Raw genomic sequence first — 19,974 nt, 5'->3', positions numbered from 1 at the left:
TAAAGAATTAATCTGGCAACTGTTTGTTTGTTTCATTTAATTTATTCTTACACGTTGCTTCTCTTTAACTCTCTTCTTCATTGTTAAAGTCTATAATATTTCATTTTCTTTATTTTTTACTTTTTTTTAAATAGCTGTTCAGATTTCTCGATCTCGCGTATTCCCGCGAGATTTCAAAGCGGATAGCGGGCGCGAATTCGATAGCCGGTCTGGTGGTCGTTCCCATCAGTTGCGTCGGAGAGTGTGAGGGTACCGCAAGGTAGGTCAGTTGTCACTCCGCAAAATACCATACCTGCGCTTCCAGTTACTTAAGGCGGCACAAAACTAACCCGCAGCAAACTCGACTCACGTTTGGATAGACAGTCGTTGACTTTCTTTTTAGCATGTAGCCTTAGTTAGCCAGCTAAGCTAGTCCTGTAACGTGTGTAACTTTTCCTAAACGTAATTAAGCTACTAATGTCGCGGTTTAAACTGCAGGCAATGCTTTAAAACTCATATCCGTTAACTAGCAGCCGACGTGACGGCAGAATTTAGATGGAGAGCTGATTCGACAGTTTAAATAGATGTCTGACTGTGCTAGTAGTTTTATATGTGTATCAGGTTTCTTTCACTCTGTCGCTTTCTATTATTATTACTTCTTCTTCTTCTTCTTTTCACCGTTAAAAGCAACACGGGGTGTCTACGATGTCTAAAAGGAAGGGCACCTCCGTCAATGAAAATCCCAACAAGAGATCCAGATCTGTGAATGAAAGTGAAAATGCTGCTGACAGTGACCAGGAAGATCCCATTCTGAGTAATGTACGTCTGCCGTGCAGTGAAGCACGCTAGTTTTGTTTGATTTCCAGTTTTTGTTTAATTTCACCCTCGTGTATTTACTTATTTCTTAAATAATTCTCTGAGAATGCAAAGGATAGAGGCTCACAGTGTGGATACTTGTTACTTTGTGTGCAGTTGCAGTGTGGTGCGGAGGTGGTGAGTGATGCTGGGATTGTAGAAAGTATCACTCTGAAGAATTTTATGTGCCACTCGCTCCTTGGCCCGTTTACCTTTGGTTCCAATGTCAACTTTGTTGTTGGCAACAACGGAAGTAAGTGCACTATCTTATCTGGCAGATCGGAGATGTAACGAGGCTTCTGAATCCCCCTCGTTTCATGCCAATGCAGGCTGCAACCCTATATTTACATTTTGGCCAAAATGTCTCTATTGTGTGCTGTAATTATCATGTAAAGGCTTCTATCATTGCTGAAAATAGTTGAAAAATTATTAACTAATAATTACTAGTTAATCACTTTGGTTTAGTGAGATCTTGTTGCTTTCTCAGTGCTGGTGCTTTCTGTTGCACATGTCTGCAAATGTCATTATTTATATGGTGTTATTAGTGGTTTGAAGTTGTTTCGGTGCATTTATAAAATGTGAAGTGGAAACTCAGTGGCTGTTATTATCGTCCATAAATCTTTGTTTATTACAGTGTCCTGTCTGTTCAATTTTTGTGTGCCAATTGTTTTGTGACAGGTGGAAAGAGCGCCGTTTTGACAGCTCTCATAGTTGCCTTAGGCGGGAATGCCCAGGCTACAAATAGAGGATCATCCCTCAGGGGTTTTGTGAAGGAAGGAGAAAGGTGATTTCACAATAATTTTTTTATCCGTCACGCACTATCTGTTATCTTATTTTGTGATGAGAGAGCACATCATAAATGTGAAAAGTAATTACAAATAACAAACGCAAGTATCTGACCCTTGATGTGCATTTCTGTCTCCTCAGTTCAGCTGATGTTTCCATCACATTGCGTAATAAAGGAAGGGATGCTTACAAACCAGAGGTGTATGGGTCGGCTATTATTCTAGATCTAAGGATAACTCGGGACGGACTGAGAACATATAAGCTGAGAAGTAAATCAGGTAAAAATGCGAAGGAGTTTGTAAATTTAGATATTGCAGCAAACTATTTGCAGTAAATTCTCCATAAGTATATTTATAATTGTCCATTGATTTAAAATAAGAACAGAAAGAACAAAGATGAGTCATTTAATGGAGTCTGGAAAATCGTCAGTGAGAGTAAAGTGAATGTTCACAATGTTTTTCTTTTTGTTTTTTCTCTCTCTTACAGGTCAGCTAATCTCAACCAAAAAGGAAGAACTTGTCTCTATTCTGGATAATTTCAATATTCAGGTATGAGAGATGCAGGTCTTCTTTCATGTAACTCAGAGATGCTCTACCGCCAACTTTCAGCCAACTCTGTTTTTGTCCTTCACACATTGATGTTCTGGTTAAACTGCACTTTTGACTATGCTGTGATTTTAGCTGTATTTATCTGTACAATTTCAACATTTGAGCTGAAACTTAAGCAACAAATTGTGGGGCCATGTCAGTTGTTAAAGGGTGTCACGTGAACCTGTGTTACTGTCATGCTTATTAATGTGTTTTCTCTCCCAAAGGTCAACAATCCTGTATCAGTTCTCACTCAGGAAATGAGCAAGTACTTCCTACATTCTAAAGGAGAGGGGGACAAGTACAAGGTTAGTTCAGAGTACTTGCATGTTTAAGCCACACAGCAGCATTGGGTGGACAGTTTGCTACACCGTGAAACGTGTTTCTTTATGGTACCTATGAAAATGATTGTCAGTCAAGGCAATTAAGTTTGTGCCTATTTGTAGTGCTTCTGGTGTGGCCAGTACATATAAAACCAACCGGCAGGCCAACACTCTGTTTCATCTGCCAGTCATTGTTTCCAAATGCAAATATTTGTTTGGAAATTGCGGGGGCGGGGGTGTGGACAAAATAGCTTTTCTATTTCACCTCTCTTATTCTCCACACAGACTCTTTACCTGCATGTAACAAAAGACTGCCCAAATGTGTTTGGTTAGTAGCTTCTAGCAACAAAAACCCTCTTCTTTGATTCGAATCTAATGCCAATAAGAGTTTAGATTTAGCATGGAAGAGATTTGGTATAGATGTTGTTCTGGTACATTTGGAATTTCTGATCACATATATACATATCTAATGATGCTGTCACCAGCCTCATCTGCAGTTTTGTTTTGATTGGTAAAATGGCAAACCATATACAAACTTCAGTTGCTTATGTATACAGGACCTTATATATTCCCCTTGCTATAAGAGCTGTGTAACACCCACATTTCTTATCCGTAGGATAATAAAGGTTTATTCTATTCTATACCAGCTTGATCATCTTGTTAGCCTGCTCCCTAACTTGCAGCACAATCTCCTTGTTTGAATTTGTTAACTGTTAACTATAAATAAGCCCCGGTTGTTTTTAATCTATTTTTCTCTCTGCAGTTTTTTATGAAAGCCACCCAGTTGGAGCAGATGAGAGAGGACTTTATCTACATCAAAACCACTAAGCATCTCACAGAGGATAAAGTTGAGCAACACAGTGAAGTATGTATTTGTGTCGCTGAAATGGGCAGTAGTGATATTATTACATTTCTTGAATTTAAACCCTTTTATTTGGATTGCACAGCTAAGTTTTGTTTTAAAGCATCTTTTAATATTCATTTGTGGTCATTCCTAGTGCTTGAAAGACCTAAAACGGAAGTACCTGGAGAAGGAGGACCGTTACAGGAGCCTGGCTTCACTTGATGAAATGAACACCAAACTGGAGGAGTTGCAGAAGCAGATGGCTTGGGCTTTGGTGAGATCATTTTCCTCCAACTTCCCGCAATTTTCCAGTATTTCCCTTTCCCTATTTAGTTAAGATCACTTGTTTAAATTTTAATTCCTGTACAAATATGTTAAATGTTGCAGGTGACTGAGATGGAGAAGGACTTAGAGCCAATGAAGGAGAAGCTGCAGGCAGACAGACGATCCACAGAGAAATATGACGACAAGGTGAACGAATGGAAGGTATGAAACTTCTTCGGTAGTAACCCTGAAATCAACATATAACACATCTCAAATGTTAATAATTCTTTTAGAATTAACACAAATTACTACTAATTAAGTAATTGCTACTTCAGTTTTATGGCTCAGACTTTTGGACTGTTCATTCTGTAACCTTTTAACCCTAAACCTTTTTGATCATGCAGAATAAGGTCGATGAAGCAGAGAAAAAGTACAAACAGGTCCAGGAACAGCTAGAGAGGATCACACAGCAAGTCCAGGAGCTTCAACCTAAATGTGCTGAGCTCAAGACTGAGTCGCAGAAACGCAACAACCTTTTAAAATCCAGCGAGGTGAGAGTTGAGTGCACTAACCGCAGCATATGGTGGATTTCTGACAGTCGGCTCGTTCACTTTTTACAAGTACTTAATGATTTTATGTAGCAAGTCTGAGGCTTAGTTTATAGTGCTGAGCAGTGTCTAAGTGCATTTGTGTTCCTCAGCAGATGCAGTGGCTTTCCATCATCTGATGTGTTTTTTTGTTTGTTTGTTTGTCGTCATCAGTATAGGAGCGCTGCATCACCATTCTGTCATATAATTAATTCAAAATTAGTTTTAAAAAATGACTGTTATCTTTGTGATGCTTGTACGTCAACTTGTGAATATTTAACTCTTCATTTACGTGTGCACATCAGGTCACAGTCCACAGATGCAAAGCCAACCTGAGAGACTTGGAAAAGGACAAAACTCAGCTGATGTCGAGGATAAAAGATCTCAAGCTGAGGTTTTGTGTCATCTTATTTAGTTGTCTTCTGCATTAAATTGAGGTTGAAAAGTTATTTATTCTGTTTTGGCTCGCCTGTGCTTTATTTCATCACACCCCTTTTCTTACCTCTAGCATCAGTCAGAAAACGGGAGCAGAGAGCAAAGCCAGAGCAGAAAGGATCGAGCAGATCCAGACTGAGCTGGAAAACCTGAAGCATCAGATCTCTACACTGGGCCAACAGATTGACCAGTATCAGCATGCCATCAGTCGCGCCAAAGAAGAACAAGGAAAAATGAGGTAAAACAATGCACCAAAGGAAAATCATTGTACATGCAATAACCAATAATTGCTGATTCTAGGGTAGCTTAAAGGAATGTATTTGCAGTTTCTAATTGAAGCTATTCTCTAGAAATGACTGTATTTTGCCCCCCTGTTTGTTTTCAGGAGAGAGCAGGAGGTTCTCCAGAGGTCCATTGAAGCCAACAGGAGGAATCTGCAGACAATGGAGAGCAGTCGGTCCAATCGGCTGCGGCGTTTTGGAGAGCAGATGCCTGCGCTGCTAAACGCCATTCAGGAATCTCACAGAAGAGGCCATTTCAAGCACAGACCTCGAGGACCGTTGGGTAAGACCTGGTTATGCACAGAAAGTGTAGCATGTGCCCCCCCCCCCCAAGTGCGCAACCACAGTGCAAAATGTGTGGCAACAAAAAAACACTTCTAACTTTCCTTCTCTTTTACAGGTTACCTAATTAGTCTGAAGGACCCAGAGCTCGCACTGGCCGTAGAAGTATGTCTTAAAGGCCAGCTGCTGGCCTTCACATGTGATAACTATGAAGATGAGAAGGTTCTGCAGGGCCTCATGGCCAAAATGTTTCAAGGAGGTCGCAGACCTGCTATCATAACTAGCAATTTCATCTCACAAGTTCATGATACAAGAAGAAAGTGAGTATAGAGGTTTAATTATATATATATAAAATAGTTGTGCAAAGTACAATTAATACAACAAGTATTCAGTTAGAAGGTATCCTTCTTCAGAGTGAGTGTTAGTGCATCTCAAATGTTGTAACTTTTTTCTTTTGGAAAATATTATGTAATGTAATGTAATGTGCATGTGTTAGTCCCCATAGGGAAATAGTTCCTCTGCATTTAACCCATTCACCCAGTGAAGCAGTGGGCAGCCACCAATGCAGCGCCCGGGGAGCAGTGTGTAGGGACGGTACCTCGCTCAGGGGTACCTCAGGGTAGCCGTTCAGTGGAGTCGAACCCCCGACCTTCCGATCATGGGGCCACCACTCTACCTACTGAGCTATCCCTGCCCAATTTATCATACATACATATATTATGTATGATAAAGATTTTCTTTATGTAGCTTATTACTTAATTATTACAAAATATCTGAAAAAATGAATCGAAATTAGTTTTGATGTGTTTTGTGTCAGGGCTGTCAGTCATCCGAACTACCCCTCCGTGCTTCAGGCTCTAGAAATTGAGGACCCAGTTGTGGCCAACTGTCTGATCGATCAGAAGGGCATAGAGAGCATTCTGCTCATTAAGGTAAAGCATAACTTTTTTTCAACACAAGATGCTTGATGGTAGCCATAGTTGCACATTGAGTGGTTAGACATGTCTTTTTTTTATATGATGCAATGTGTAAAGTAAGCCATATATTAGATAAAGTATACTGTAAATGAACTGAAGGGCCTTAAGCATGTGAACAAACCATAATGAATCAGCTGTTTAGGTCTATTAAGCTTATCCCTGATCTGATCTTCTCTACAACCTGAATGGCTATTACATCAAAGTTTTATACCTGCCAAAGTCAGCTTATTGTGTACACAGCTACCTGTACATTTGCCGAACAGTGCCTGAAAGTTTATTTGTTTATTTGCCTGACCGAGTCTCCTGAATGTTGCCTGAATTTTTGCTTTAATGAAAATGATCCAAGTCAAGGAATCTAATTCAATTCAATTCAATTTTATTTATATAGCACCAAATCACAACAAAAGTCGCCTCAAGGCGCTTCATAGGTACAGGAATAGGAATCTGACCTTTTGCACAGTGGAGTCAGTGTGGTTATGGTCACAAATCTGCCTAAACCTCAGCTGCTGGGTCAGAAATATGGCAGAGACCTATAATGTTTTTGAAAGCTTCTTAATATTTACTATATCTATTTTTTATTCAAATTTGTATAAGAATATTTGACAGATTCTTTATGTGGAGTCAGACTTTGGATACCATAGAAGAGATGTCTGCTCCTTACCTTCTGAACTCTGTGTTCAGACTTCATGTCATATTTACATGTTTTCCTTGTTGATAGAATCGAACAGAAGCTCGGAGAGTGATGCAGAGCAAAAATCCTCCTGCGAACTGCATCCATGCTTTCTCTAAGGATGGAGATCAGATCTTTACTAACCGGAGTTATGCTGCTGAGCAGACTAGAGCCAACTATCTCTCAGGAGATGTTGAGGAGGAGATCAGGTATATGTCTGACTTGTACACATGAAAACTCGTATTTTATTCTCTGTCTTTAGACTTTAAACTTGTGCTTTAAATGTTCTGTCCACGTCTCTCCATTTTCGCCTCTCCTTGTCTCTTTGATTCCTCTCAGACACTTACAGAGGGAGTTGGAAAACCAGAAAGGTCAAGCATCACGCTTCCAGCAGCAGATGAGAAAGTTGGATGACGACGTCAAGGAAAATGAAGGCCTACTAAGAAGAGCCCATCAAGAGCAAAAGACCATTAAAGTTAGTGGTATTTTCTGAAGGGCAGATAAGAATACTAATAGAATTTGTATTTTCAGTTTTAATATTTTAATATAATCATATTTGGGGTTTAAAGCATATTAGTCATTCATTTCACTTACTTTGATATACTTTATCCATTAGAAAGAGAACAAAGTGTTCTGATATCATATGAAATGAATTTGCTAACAAAGTCTGTGTGTTTGTTTTAGGACAAGGCCACAAAGTTGCAGCTAGAGCTCACAGATCTACAAAATGTTGAAGAGCCTCAGTCAGAGGACCTCAGGCCCCTGGTCTGTAAAGAACACCATGTATTTTTCCATCTGTATAAAAAGATGCACACTTGTACTGGACTTAGAGCTGGCTATATCCCACAAATTGGGATGCTGTGTAAAATTTAAAAGCAGAATGCAGTGGTTTGAAAATCCCATTAACCCATATTTTGTTCACAATAGAACATAGAAAATAAATTGTCCAGCTTTAATTCTGAGAACAAAATCATAGAAACCGAATTAATTTTATGTTTATCCATCTGTTTTGTAGTACCGCTTACTTTTCCAGCCATTTTTCCCCCATCCCAACTTGTTTTAAGACCTGTGTCTGCTTTCAAATTGAAAATGAGCTAATGTTTTTCCTGAAAAGTAGAATGTCTCTTTAAACATTCGATCTGTTTTCTGTGATTTTTATGAGATTTACAAATAGAAGAATTCTCTTTTTATTTACACTATAAGCATTGTCCCAGCTTATTTTGGTTTAGAGTTTTTAAATATTGTACATAATGTCAACCAGATCTACTCTTATGATACACCATTATCTCTAATTTTCAACAGGAGGAGGATCTTCATGAGATTGTTACCAAGATCAAGTCCAAGCGAGTGGAGTTAGATGAGGGACTGGCCCAAATGGCCGACCTCAAGGGTTCTTATGAAAAGGCAGAGCAGGAATACAAGCAGCACAAAGAGTGCATTAACACTATCGCAGAGGAGGCTGACTCAGTCAAGGTAATATTGAAAGAAAGACCCAGTGTGAGAACCTTTGTTTTTCAGTTGCTAAATTCTTGACTTATAAGGTATCAGGTCAATCAAATGAAGTAACTTTCAGTAGATATATGGGGGGGACAACTTTTTAATGTTGCAATCTTGTAGTGACACTATGTGCTATTCTTTTATTTGAGACAGTTGGCAGTAAAGTAGGGCTGAACGATTATGGAAAATAATCTAATTGCGATTTTTTGCCCCAATATTGCGATTGCGATGCGATATGCGATTATTTTTTAAGGTCTTTGTCTTCTGTATTATTAAACAAAGACAAGCAATACATCATATAGTATGGCCAATACTATATTACATTAATTTTAAACTGTTCTTTCCTGGAAGACAGACCTCTGTTATGATGACATGAGGTGATGCATGAATTGATGACTGACATTTTTATTTAACTTCTTCAATCACAACAGTATATTTGAACATACACAATAGTTTATTTTTAGCTTACAAACATCTGAGCATAAAGTGCTGACAAGGAACCCTGGTGTAAATATTAAAATGAAAGTCAGTACAATGTGCAGATTGCAGAAATATACATAAACAAAATCAGTGGCTTTACCACACTCAGTTTTTCGACATCTGTGAACTACTAGACAGTCATTCAATTAAAAAATAATATTAAATAAATAAAACTAATAAATAAAAAATACACACATCTTACTGATCTCTGCAGTCAGTAACATTACACATAAAGTGCAAACATAATAGCAATTGTATAAACACACACACAAACACGCCTTTAAAATTTAAAGGCGTGAAATTGGACGGTCTAGTTCTGATTAGCGTCACCGCTGTCTCGGTGGAGTTTAATAAACTCGGCCGTCTGCTTCTTGCTATCTAAAATATAACCAGACACTGGTGTAAATTCTCGACTGTCTCATACTTCTGTTTAATAAGTTTTCTGTTTGACGTTTAGTCAGCTGTGTGAAAACCAAGGAGGAACCCACCCGGGGGATTAATAGTTTTATTTTATCTAATCTAATAACTTTAATCTCAGCCAAACCGATTTACTCACGAACAAACAAAACACTGAAAAAAGCCCAACAATAACATTTTTAGGTTGTCTAAGTGACTTATATATTACGTTTAACCCGAGCAGCGAAACTCCGCGGTGATCTGAAAATGATGTGCCGGGAGTTGTGCCGTTCTCGGCCGCATCAGTAACCCTCGAGCTCCCGGCTAGCTGTCGAGCTGGTGGGTAGCAGACGCCTCTGAAAACGTCGAAGCACTTTTGCAAATATGGGATATCTTGATGAACCGAGCAGATATTTGATGTTTACACAACTACTTTCTCGCCTGAAAATATGTTAAAAGTTTATTTTGTGACCCAGAAAGATTAGTATGAGTAATTTTAAAACTTAGTAGCGGCCGCCATTGCTGGAAACTGGAGTTTGGCTGGGCCGCGCTATGAATTCTGGGATATGGTAGTAATTTGGACAGCCTTCGGCGCGTCGCTGTGACGTAATCGGTCTACAAAAGGAGGATGCAGCCCATGAATTTGGACATGTCCAGAGTATAATCGCAGCCTTTGCGGTTAGAAAATTGCACTTGATCATGTCGCGATATTATCGCAAATGCGATATATCGTTCAGCCCTACAGTAAAGTCAAGAAATAAGGTGAAAACAGGATATCAAATGTGATCTAAATGATTTTTTTCCTGTGTACGTACTGCTAAATGTGACTTGTAGTCTACAGTGCATTCAGTGATCAGTAAGATTGGTAAGGACATTGTGTCAATGCAACTACCTAACATTATATCAACCCTGATAATTTGTTGTGATTCTAACTCTTTGTGTGTTGGCCATGCCAGCCCACCGTGCTCTGTCTCCGAGTTGGTGTTTGTCTGTTTTTACCGAATTCTTTATTTGCTTTCTCTTAATACAGGAGGATCTCAGTAAAACTGACCAGGAGGTGATAAAATGCAAACATCACAAGAAACACTATGATGAGAAACGCAGTGCCCATCTCCACAACATTCAAACTCTTGAAGGCAACCTTAAAAGCAAAGAGAAGGAGTACGAGGTATGAGTATCAGAAAAGCACTTTGTATACAATGTATCTGCTTTAGTTTTAGGAGTTAAATAGCACTGTCTCTTGAAGTTTTGCCTGTATTTAGCAGCTAAAATATTGGTTTGTTTTGCTCTGTGACTCAGATGTCAGTGGCCAAAGCCAAAGAGATTTGTCTGGAACGTGTGGAGAGCCGTCGGTCAGCCAGGAGCCTGGACAGCGAGATCAGTCGTCTCAAGCTTAAGATCACTTCACAGAAGGAACAACAGGGAGACCGTGAGGAGATTGTGAGGTATTGGATCCTCACGGTGTATTACTGACATGATTTCAGTGATGTTTCTGTGAGGTGTTGAATGTACACGCATTTTAAACTGATGTCCTTCCTTGACGCCAAATGTGAATTGATTTCCTTTTCCACTTACAGGCAGTACCACGAGGCTCTGGAGAGCTACAAGAACATGACACAGCAAATGAAGAACCTCAACAGCTTCATCAAAAGCCTCGACAGTGTTATGAACCACAGACTTCAGGCTTATGCCGAGCTCAGGAGGTAAGTGGTGAATTCATAGTTTGCTGTTTGTATTTTGCAGTGATGTACTTACCTGTGCAATAAAGTAAAAGAGAGTAAATAGTTACATCTGTAATCCAGGTAATAATTATTAAATTATTAAGACTGTGGCTTCTGAATCGGAACTTTTTTTGTCTAGTTATAGACCGAGTGACTAGTCAGATTTTTAAAACAAATGTTAGCTTAACAGTCCAGACAGCACATGTGCAAATCTGTTCAAATGAAGGTATTTTGGCCTGATGCTTTTTTAAACCTCACTTTAAATTACATGAATATATAAACATAAAACACTGAATCTTTGAAATCAAATTCAAAGCATTGCCCACATATGTGTACTTAAAAGGAGCTCATGCTAATGACCCTCCAGTTAGCCCCTGCACTACAAAATGATAGAACAAGATATTAAAACAAAACAACAGCCTAGAGGTTTTTGGGGTCTTTTTCTGTGTAAAATATCTCACCCGTCTCATGCCCACCATGTAAGTTTTTCACTAATAAGCACAGATTTAAATATCAGTTCAACAGTCACAAACATCTTGCTGTTTCCTATCATTTGATGATGGGTCAGTATAGTTGCTCCACACAAACACTTGGATTTGGATGAGTGGAAGAAAAGAAATGGATGAATCCCGCACTAATGGACAACATTAATTTTAATGCATCAAAAAAGTCGCCTTGATTGGCGAGCTATCGCTATTGACTGTGACCATGACATCGTTGTTCATTGGCAGATAAGAACTCATCACACATATCACAAACTTTCCCCAAAAGGGTGCGCTGCTTCACACACAGGTTTAGCTAGTCACGAGCATTAGTTACTTTCAGGTTTCATCTTCTCTCCTAGCTTAATCACAGACACTGCATGTTTATTTGGATCGATCAAATTGAATTTTTAATTCTTCAAAACCTGGACTTGTAGTTCTAGTAGCTTTAGTACCATATTTGACAACAATTTGTTAAATACTCCTACAGGTCCCTCTGAAGTCTATACGTAAAGTTCTATTTTCTATATTTATATTTTTAAGATTGCGGTTATATGATTACTTTTCTCTCTCTCTCTCTTGGTATCATAGGTTCCTGTCAGCCCGCTGTAAATACTACTTTGATAGCATGTTAGCCCAGAGAGGCTACAGTGGAAGTATGATCTTTGATCACAAGAACGAAACCCTCTCCATTTCCGTAAGCCTTTTTTTCATTCATCAGTAAGAGGCCACTACAGCCTCAGATTTATATTAAAGTGCCTAAAGGTTTTTGATTATTATTATTTAAACAGAGACTCATTATTCTTATGATAACTTTGTAGGTGCAGCCAGGCCAAGGAAACAAGGCTGACTTGAGTGACATGCGCTTGCTGTCCGGAGGGGAGCGCTCTTTCTCCACTGTTTGTTTTGTCCTCTCTCTTTGGGCGATCACAGAGGCGCCTTTCCGCTGTCTTGATGAGTTTGATGTTTACATGGTAATACAATAGTTTTCGTTCGCATTATATTTATGTTTAGATTGCGGGTGCATGCATATTGCAAACTGAGATAATCATCAGTAAAAACAACAAACGATAAGGAGACAGAGAATATGCAACACTTCGTTACAGTTGCAAAACTGTCCCACTGGGTTTGGCCCCATTTAAAGATAACATTGGCTTTGGGTGTTCTCTTTAAATAGGACATGGTGAACAGAAGGATATCCATGGACATGATGCTGAAGGTGGCTGCCAGTCAGCGCTACAGACAGTTCATTTTCTTAACCCCACAGAACATGAGGTAACCACTGACACAACCTCTGTGTGTTTATATACAGCATTTGTGTGCTACAGCAGCTAGACCACCCAGATGTGATTTATTGACTTGGTCGTTGTAGACTAAGCCACTGTAGGGTAAAGGTCGTGTGACTTCAATGCGCTGCTTGGTTTCAGTATTCACATCATAATTTTTTATTTATTTTTATTTTATGTTAAGTTCCCTTCCAGAAAGCAAAATCATCCGCATCCTCCGCCTCAAAGATCCAGACCGGGGCCAGAGAAATACGCAGAGAAGTGAAGACGAGGACCAGTAATATTGCTAGCTCTGTTTAACATGATAAAACCTTAAAGTGCCTCTGAAACACTGATGCCAGCTTTTCGGAAATGTTTGTAATATTGAAGGCCTTCAGCCGCAAGTTAGTTACTTCTCAGCTAAACTTCGGTTTTGAGAAGCCTCAGCTTTGTTCATGTAAACAAAAATAACTGTTCAGTGTGCTGTTTGTCAAAGATTTTGTTCTCTAATACTGGATTCAGACAGTAATAAAAATGTTGTATGTTCAGATAAGTACAGTTACAGGGAAGGAGTGTTTTTATACCCACAAGAAAAAATAACCGTTAACGGACTTGAAAACGGGCACATTGGAGGAGTAAATGGGGTCATCGTAAGCGCGGGTTGAGTTTCTTTAAATTCAGTTCAAAATTGGTTTATTTTGTTTTAAGTGTAGCCTCATGGAGTCTTTTTCCACCTCAGGTTTGTCTAATGCAAGTAAGTGTATTAAGGTGCTGCTGAAGAAACCTAAAACACAGTTGTGACACCAAAATTTTGAGCATATTTTTGTTTTTTTTAAGTATAGTCTTTATAAAGGTTTCTTTGACTGTCTTACGTTATACTATCTCATTTACTGTGCTAGTGCTGTCCTGAAGGTTACAGGGGTTGTGTGGTAGTTTGGCTGTGGCACAAAGCAAGGGGTGATATAGGGCACCCGTTGGTTATTGTAATTGGCCTATGTTATGTATATTGTTATATTTATTAACTGATATGTTTCCCAGTACTTATTAAAATAATTTAAGGGTAATCCCTCATCCCCACTGACATTTCAACCTGTTGCTCACTGATAATTATAATTAAAGATAATTTTATAAATCTGTTTCAGAAAACGGCTTTTTTTTTTTTTTTTGTTCTTCATGATCATCTCATGAATGCAATATTTAGGGACACCTTGAATTTTGGGCAGAGGTAGTTGTCAGCAAAGGTTTAAGGTCACTGCAGTGGATCATCTGCCTTCACACCACGTGTCAGCATGTCCTCCGTGCCAAATTCCCGTCTCCGAACACATCTTCCTCTTCTATTCGTCCTTTGACTTCAGGCAGCTTACAGTTTAAAAAATAAATTATGGGTGAAGAAACATTAGTTGGTTATTGTGTGCAAAGTTCAATGAATCTTTCCCTCTGGGAGGATTGTTGTCATGGAGCAACAGACATCTTCCTGTTGTATTAACTCATTGGTCCTTCATGCCGGATGAGCTAAAACTTTTTCACATTATTCTGATTTTGGGTGGGGGGATGCAATGGTATTATGAGCATAGACGTTATAAAAGATGGATCTACATGGGTGAAATCATTGAGCTGAATGCTGTTGCTTTCTTCATCAGTTCATTCGCAAAAAAACTGATAATTACAATTCAGTCGATCCAAAATTGACTCTGTTAAATTGAGCGTTTCTGCAGGATATTGCTCCCTTATCCTGTGCCTATTAAAAATAATTCTGGTTTAAGTCACTTCTGCTGTGGCTTCACTTCTCATTCCATCTTTATGAGTGTGGACATAAATGCACGATGATGGCACATTTATGTTAGCTGGTTGTCCAGCAAAGGAGTAAAACTGAGAGGCAGTAACTAGTTTTTCCTTACTCTACCACAGTGCTATTTAAAACAGGGATCTGAACAGACATATCAGAAAGATTTTGAAACACATTTCTCTAACTTCTTGCTAAAAAATTTTTTCATGTTTATATTGACAGTTTAAGTTTGTAAAACTATACAGGCTCATCACCTTGTACATTTTGAACATACAGTATGAGGTCAAATTGCTTGTATTTATAAAAACATCCAACCATTTTCTATCGTTTCTCTAGTTCAGGGTTGAAGGAGCTTTTCCCGGCTACCATGAGGAAAAAGCCAGGATACAGCCTGAACAGATAACTATTGATGCTCACTTTCACACACACTTTCACAGTGTAAAACTGCCACTTAACCTAACCCATGCATGCAAACTACACGTCTGTGTTGGTTCTCTCTAGGTACTCCGGCTTCCTACCACAGACATGCATTTAGTGGGGTTAAGCTATTTTGATGAATCTAATGTGTCCATAGGTCTAAATTGTCTTATTGTCCATAGGTGTGAATTTGATTGCAAATGGTTGTCTGTCTGTTTTAGCCCTGCGTTAGATTGATGACCTGTTCAGGGTGTAGCCTGCCTCTTGCCTCTTATGTTAGCTGGGATAGGCTCCAGCGCCCCTGCAACCCTGACAAGGATAAGCAGAAGAGTATGAATGAATGGATGTTGCGCACATATAAACAGTACTGAGAGAAAACAGAAAAAAATGACTCTCTTTAAAATGCTATAAGCTATTTTTAAGACAGTCTAAAGAAACAGCTTAGAGATGCAATGCTCCAAGCTGGACTAGAGTGGGAAACCCTGTTACCCTTAGCTCTGAACTAAACCTAAACTAAGAAAAGTGCAGATAAAAGGTAGTTTATTGATTTGCACTTTGCTCTGCGGTAAACTATTCAGTGTACTTCATTAAAATATTCCAACTGAAACCTTGTGACCTATTGAGGTCAGCCTAATGAGGAGGAAGGATTTGCACCTTTAAGGGCTCTGAGCCAGATCCCAGCACACAAGGCGGTCCAGTGGAATGCACTTCCACTCATGCACATAACGTCTGCTGACAACAAACCTGACCTCCTGAGGAATCTGGTGCCTTTCTTCCCCCCTCCTTACATCTCAGAGAACTGCAACAATCGGGTAAACATGAAGCCCAAGTCTCTTCCATCCAGGCTGTTTCAGAGAGATTCACCTGCAACCGCATCAGGCAAGAGTCCCAGCAGAAGTGCAGCAAAGTATGAGCGGCATGTGGACTGCGTTGATCACCCAGAGCTGCTGGATCCATCTTTGTCCAACGACGGGCAGCAAACAGCTGACAGCAACAGGCAACACGACAAGTGCCACAGAGAAACACTTTTCGCCTTCCTGCCAGAGAGGTACGAGCCACTGGTGGATGATGAGGCGAAAGCCAAGGCAAAAGAAGAGAAGAAGAAAAAGAAGAAGGAAAACTACAAAAAAGTCAAGAAGGTTTGTGTATTTTTATTTTTACACATTTTTTTTCTAACAGTGCAATTTTCCAAATCCAAGTTTAAAGTTGCAAATTCATTGTGTGTATCCAGCCTAATGACAGTTTTTCTCCAAATTTTTTTTCTTCTTCATAGAGTCAGTGTGGGTAAGTTGAAATGCTTTCAGTATGAAATCAATCAGCTGCAATCAAATTATTTTAATTTATTTGATCAAGGTTTAAACAACTCTTAATAAAACAGTTCTCAGCATTACTGTGTAAAGTATCTTGAGATTAAGATGCTCCAACGTAAATAATCACAACAAGCTTTTTATCATAGGTAAGATTAAAGGCTGATATGATGACGCACATATTTTAGAGGCCTTTCCTTTGGCAAATAGGACTAACTTCTGGGTTATCAGAGATTATTCTCTCTAGAGATCTTTTATAGCTTCATATGTGTCAGCCGTGTGGCGAAACGTGCACCGAGGTGGACAACAGTTCAGGCTAACACAATAGAGCTCAGGACATGCTGTTCAAAGGAGTTTCCCACTTCCTGTATGAAGGCAGCCTGCACTCAAACTTCTCAGCGTTCGCATTCTCAGTTCAAGTGCATGTCTGTATTTAACCCTGTGCACATCTACAGTCAGTTTACTAAGCAGAGAGGTTTATAACCATACCACGTGAGTGATAGGAAAGCAACAATTTTACAACAACCTTATCTCATGACCTGAACATAACATGTGCACACGCACAAACAAACAAACTCAAAACATAAGAGTCCATGAATCAACTTCCAAAGAGCAAATTCCCAAATTCTTTATTAATGGGGAGTCATTTCTTCTTTTAAGTAACATTAAAATATAATGATGTGGTGAACTCAAGAGAAAACTTACACTGTTCAAACTTTTGTCTTTTCTTGTAGTTCTGGTTTGGGTAAGTTGAAAATAATCTCTGCCTCCATCTTTTTTTCACTTAAAAAAATATGTGATCAATGAGCCTTAAACTAATGATTCAGTCTGTCAGGGCTCTGTGCACGGGCAGGTGGAAATGTGGATCCAAATGCAGGACTCCGAGACGAAATGTAACTAAAACCACAGCTTTTATTGCTGGCATGAAACAAAAACCAAACCATGAAACCAAGCAGGAACACACAGGCAGGGTCTGAGGGTACGACGCGACACCGAGCATGGGAAAACACAGGGCTTAAATACACAGGGTAGTAATGGGGGAATGGGCCACAGAAGGGAGACACAGCTGGGGGAGATCAGGGCTAACGAGACGGGGGAAACAAAGCTGCACACACACTAACATAAGACAGACTTTCACAATAAAACAGGAAACATGAATCACAACTCAGAGACACGGACTCAACACAGAGAGACAGAAAAGGACACATGGAACTGAACTATACATGAAACCACAATTCCTAAAACATGGATAACAGAAACATGAAACTCTAATAATAATAATAATCATCACAACCACAAGAGAACAAGAAAACAATCCATGATGCAAAATTACACCAAAACATAATAAACTCAAATTACTGGGTCCAACGGACCCAGAACCGTGACACAGACATTCTGCTGTTTATTGAACAAAGGGCTAATAAATCTTTTGCAAGCTGGTGAAAAGATCGCTTCTATAAATTGTCCTGAAATTATTAAGTCTCTCATCCTCACAGCATGCGCCCCACTTTCTTCATTTGTTTTTTAATGTTTATCATTACTTTCTACAATTATTGAATTGTTTATCATAATCATTATCATAATTATTTCCCATAAAGATACTTCTGGCTACTTCCTTATTCACAAGGGGTCGCCACAGTGGGTAGATCCCCATGTTTGATTTGGAAGAGTTGTACACCGGATGTCCTTCCTCTATGGAAGCTTTTTTCACTACTGAAAAAATTGCCATCCATAAGTCAAATATTCGGGTTTATTATCTCAAAATTTCAATTTACTCAGAATTCTGTGTCAACAAGTTGAAATTTCAAGATGATAACTTGAATTTCTTCTTAGCTCTGCATGGCAAAAGGCCTAAAGAGATTTGTGTCTCCTCCCAGGAACAAACTGGGGACCTTTTGTTTGTTAGGCAAATGTATAAACCACTAGACCATGAGACAAAACAAACCCCAGCTGGAAATCTAGAGGCAGGAAACACAGCAAAGGCTTGTGGCTCCTTTTGGAAAGAACAAGTTGCTTTTTAACCAGTGCTCACGTGTGATTTATAAGGAAATGGAACGTGAGCTCTGTCTTTCTTGTAAACATTAATGTAGGCCAGGTAAATAAATCATAAATAAAAGGGTGCTCAGATTTTAGTGTGTTGTGGTTTTGTTACTGATTAATTTAAATTGCAGACTGTTGCATTCCCCAGTAAAACTTCTGACTTCCTGCATCCTCTGCAGCCAGTTATCTCTTTCCTGTCCAGAGAGTACAGAAGAGGATTGTGCTCACAGTGTGCCACTCTTCCTGCTGCGCCATTGTTCTAAAGCACGCACACTTAAATTATGTCCTAACTTCGATTTTCTGTTATTTTCACCTGCGTTTTGAAGAATCTCTGAGAACTGATGCAGCGTCTGAATACTGCGAAAGTAAAAATGATTATGACCTGTGTGGAAACAATCACATTTGTTACCGCTGCTTGTTTCTTTTCTTTCTTGCCTTCTCTGAATGAGTGGATTAGTCGATTTATAGATCATAAAAATGTGGTCAATGATAGGTGGATTTATTAAGTCATTTTTCCAATTTATCTTTCAGAATGTCGGCAAGGCGCTGCGTTCCACATGGAAATGTTTGATGCTTGGTCTCTACAGCTTTGCTCTCGGATACTCCACTCCCATCACGGTGGCTGCTACTTTTGTCCCTGACTTTCACCCGAGCAGGAACAGGACCTGATTCGAGCTCTGTCGATCTCCTCCACTTTGTTTTCATACTATATATACCAGTAACTCGCAGACTCTTACCAAAGACTTTAAAAATGTGAATAATGATTGTGCAATTCAGATTACATTTTCAAATTCCCTGCTTTTGCAGATCTTACAAGATCTACTGCATGGTCATATTTGCAGAAATATGCAAGATCATAAAATCTTATTAAGTATTAGGTTAAATACTGAAAACACTTGTTTTTAAATCAAGTGTCTGCATGTGTTCAAAGGGATTATGTGGGCATGTGGAAACTATAGCAGGGCAGCAATAACAGAAATATTCACCGTAGCTGCAGGTGAGGTGAGTCAAGCCAGAGACCTCTTTAAGGGATTTGCAAGCAGGAAAGACTCAACAAGGAGGTGATTATCAGTAATACTGGAAGAGCAAGTAAACAGAAAGGAACCGGCCCAGTCCTTTTCTGGGTGGCACAACTTAGGTGCTTTTTGGTGTACAAATTCTGCTGTGAAACTAAACTTAACAAACACAAAATGAAATAAGACTGAAACCAAAAATGAAAACTAACAAAATAAAAAAATTTTTTACTTTCAAAACTAGTAGTAATAGTTTTAATAGTTAAAATCTTTTTTGCAAATTTGAGAACACAAGTATGAGGAGGTTTTTCATTTTGGGTGTTTTGGTGGGTGGTGGGCGGCTACATGACTTTTACGGTCAAAAGCCTTTACAAAAACAGAAAGCTAACTAAATAAGATACAATTTTAAAAAAACAACAACAAATTAAATAAACTAATATAAATTAAAAAACAAAAATAGAACTTTGCTGTAAATACTGTAATGTGACGCCCAAGATTTGAAGAATTCTCTGCTTGGAACAAAATATTCTGACTTTTAAGATATTTTTAAAGATGTGTGTAGATTTGATCATTTGTAAATTATTAATTATTCATGATGTTTGTACTTTTGATTAAAATAAAGCATTACTAGGAATGCATCTGAAGAGAAATTGACGTTTTTATTATTATTACTACTATTATTAGAGTGAACTCATTTTAA

General features: G+C 38.8%; 2 protein-coding genes across 3 annotated transcripts; both read left to right on the top strand.

Annotated features, from left to right (window-relative positions):
- The first annotated feature begins 171 nt into the window (after positions 1-171).
- Positions 172-13,847, top strand: si:dkey-119f1.1 (Structural maintenance of chromosomes protein 6-like). Of its 2 annotated transcripts, none has more exons than XM_004541767.3 (27): positions 172-259; positions 667-798; positions 952-1,087; positions 1,513-1,618; positions 1,762-1,898; positions 2,107-2,168; positions 2,435-2,515; positions 3,294-3,395; positions 3,529-3,648; positions 3,762-3,860; positions 4,043-4,189; positions 4,531-4,619; positions 4,734-4,898; positions 5,046-5,224; positions 5,342-5,543; positions 6,041-6,155; positions 6,919-7,079; positions 7,210-7,345; positions 7,555-7,635; positions 8,173-8,343; positions 10,274-10,411; positions 10,543-10,688; positions 10,821-10,946; positions 12,038-12,143; positions 12,268-12,420; positions 12,624-12,721; positions 12,917-13,847. In XM_004541767.3, the coding sequence occupies exons 2-27, from the start codon at positions 685-687 to the stop codon at positions 13,011-13,013; spliced, it is 3,267 nt and encodes a 1,088-aa protein (XP_004541824.2). In that variant the 5' UTR covers positions 172-259; positions 667-684; the 3' UTR covers positions 13,014-13,847. The 2 variants fall into 2 exon arrangements, with proteins under 2 accessions (XP_004541824.2, XP_076729979.1); XM_076873864.1 differs by having other exon boundaries at positions 185-263.
- Positions 13,848-15,625: 1,778 nt separating this feature from the next.
- On the top strand, positions 15,626-19,295 carry LOC101466768 (required for drug-induced death protein 1). Its single transcript, XM_004541768.3, has 2 exons — positions 15,626-16,053; positions 18,793-19,295. Exons 1-2 carry the CDS (start codon positions 15,631-15,633, stop codon positions 18,928-18,930), a joined length of 561 nt encoding a protein of 186 aa, XP_004541825.2. The 5' UTR covers positions 15,626-15,630; the 3' UTR covers positions 18,931-19,295.
- The last annotated feature ends 679 nt before the right edge of the window (positions 19,296-19,974 follow it).

The sequence above is a fragment of the Maylandia zebra genome, linkage group LG15, assembly GCF_041146795.1.
Source record: "Maylandia zebra isolate NMK-2024a linkage group LG15, Mzebra_GT3a, whole genome shotgun sequence".
Classification (NCBI taxonomy): Eukaryota; Metazoa; Chordata; class Actinopteri; order Cichliformes; family Cichlidae; genus Maylandia; species Maylandia zebra.
This window is presented reverse-complemented; position numbering and strand designations above follow the sequence as displayed.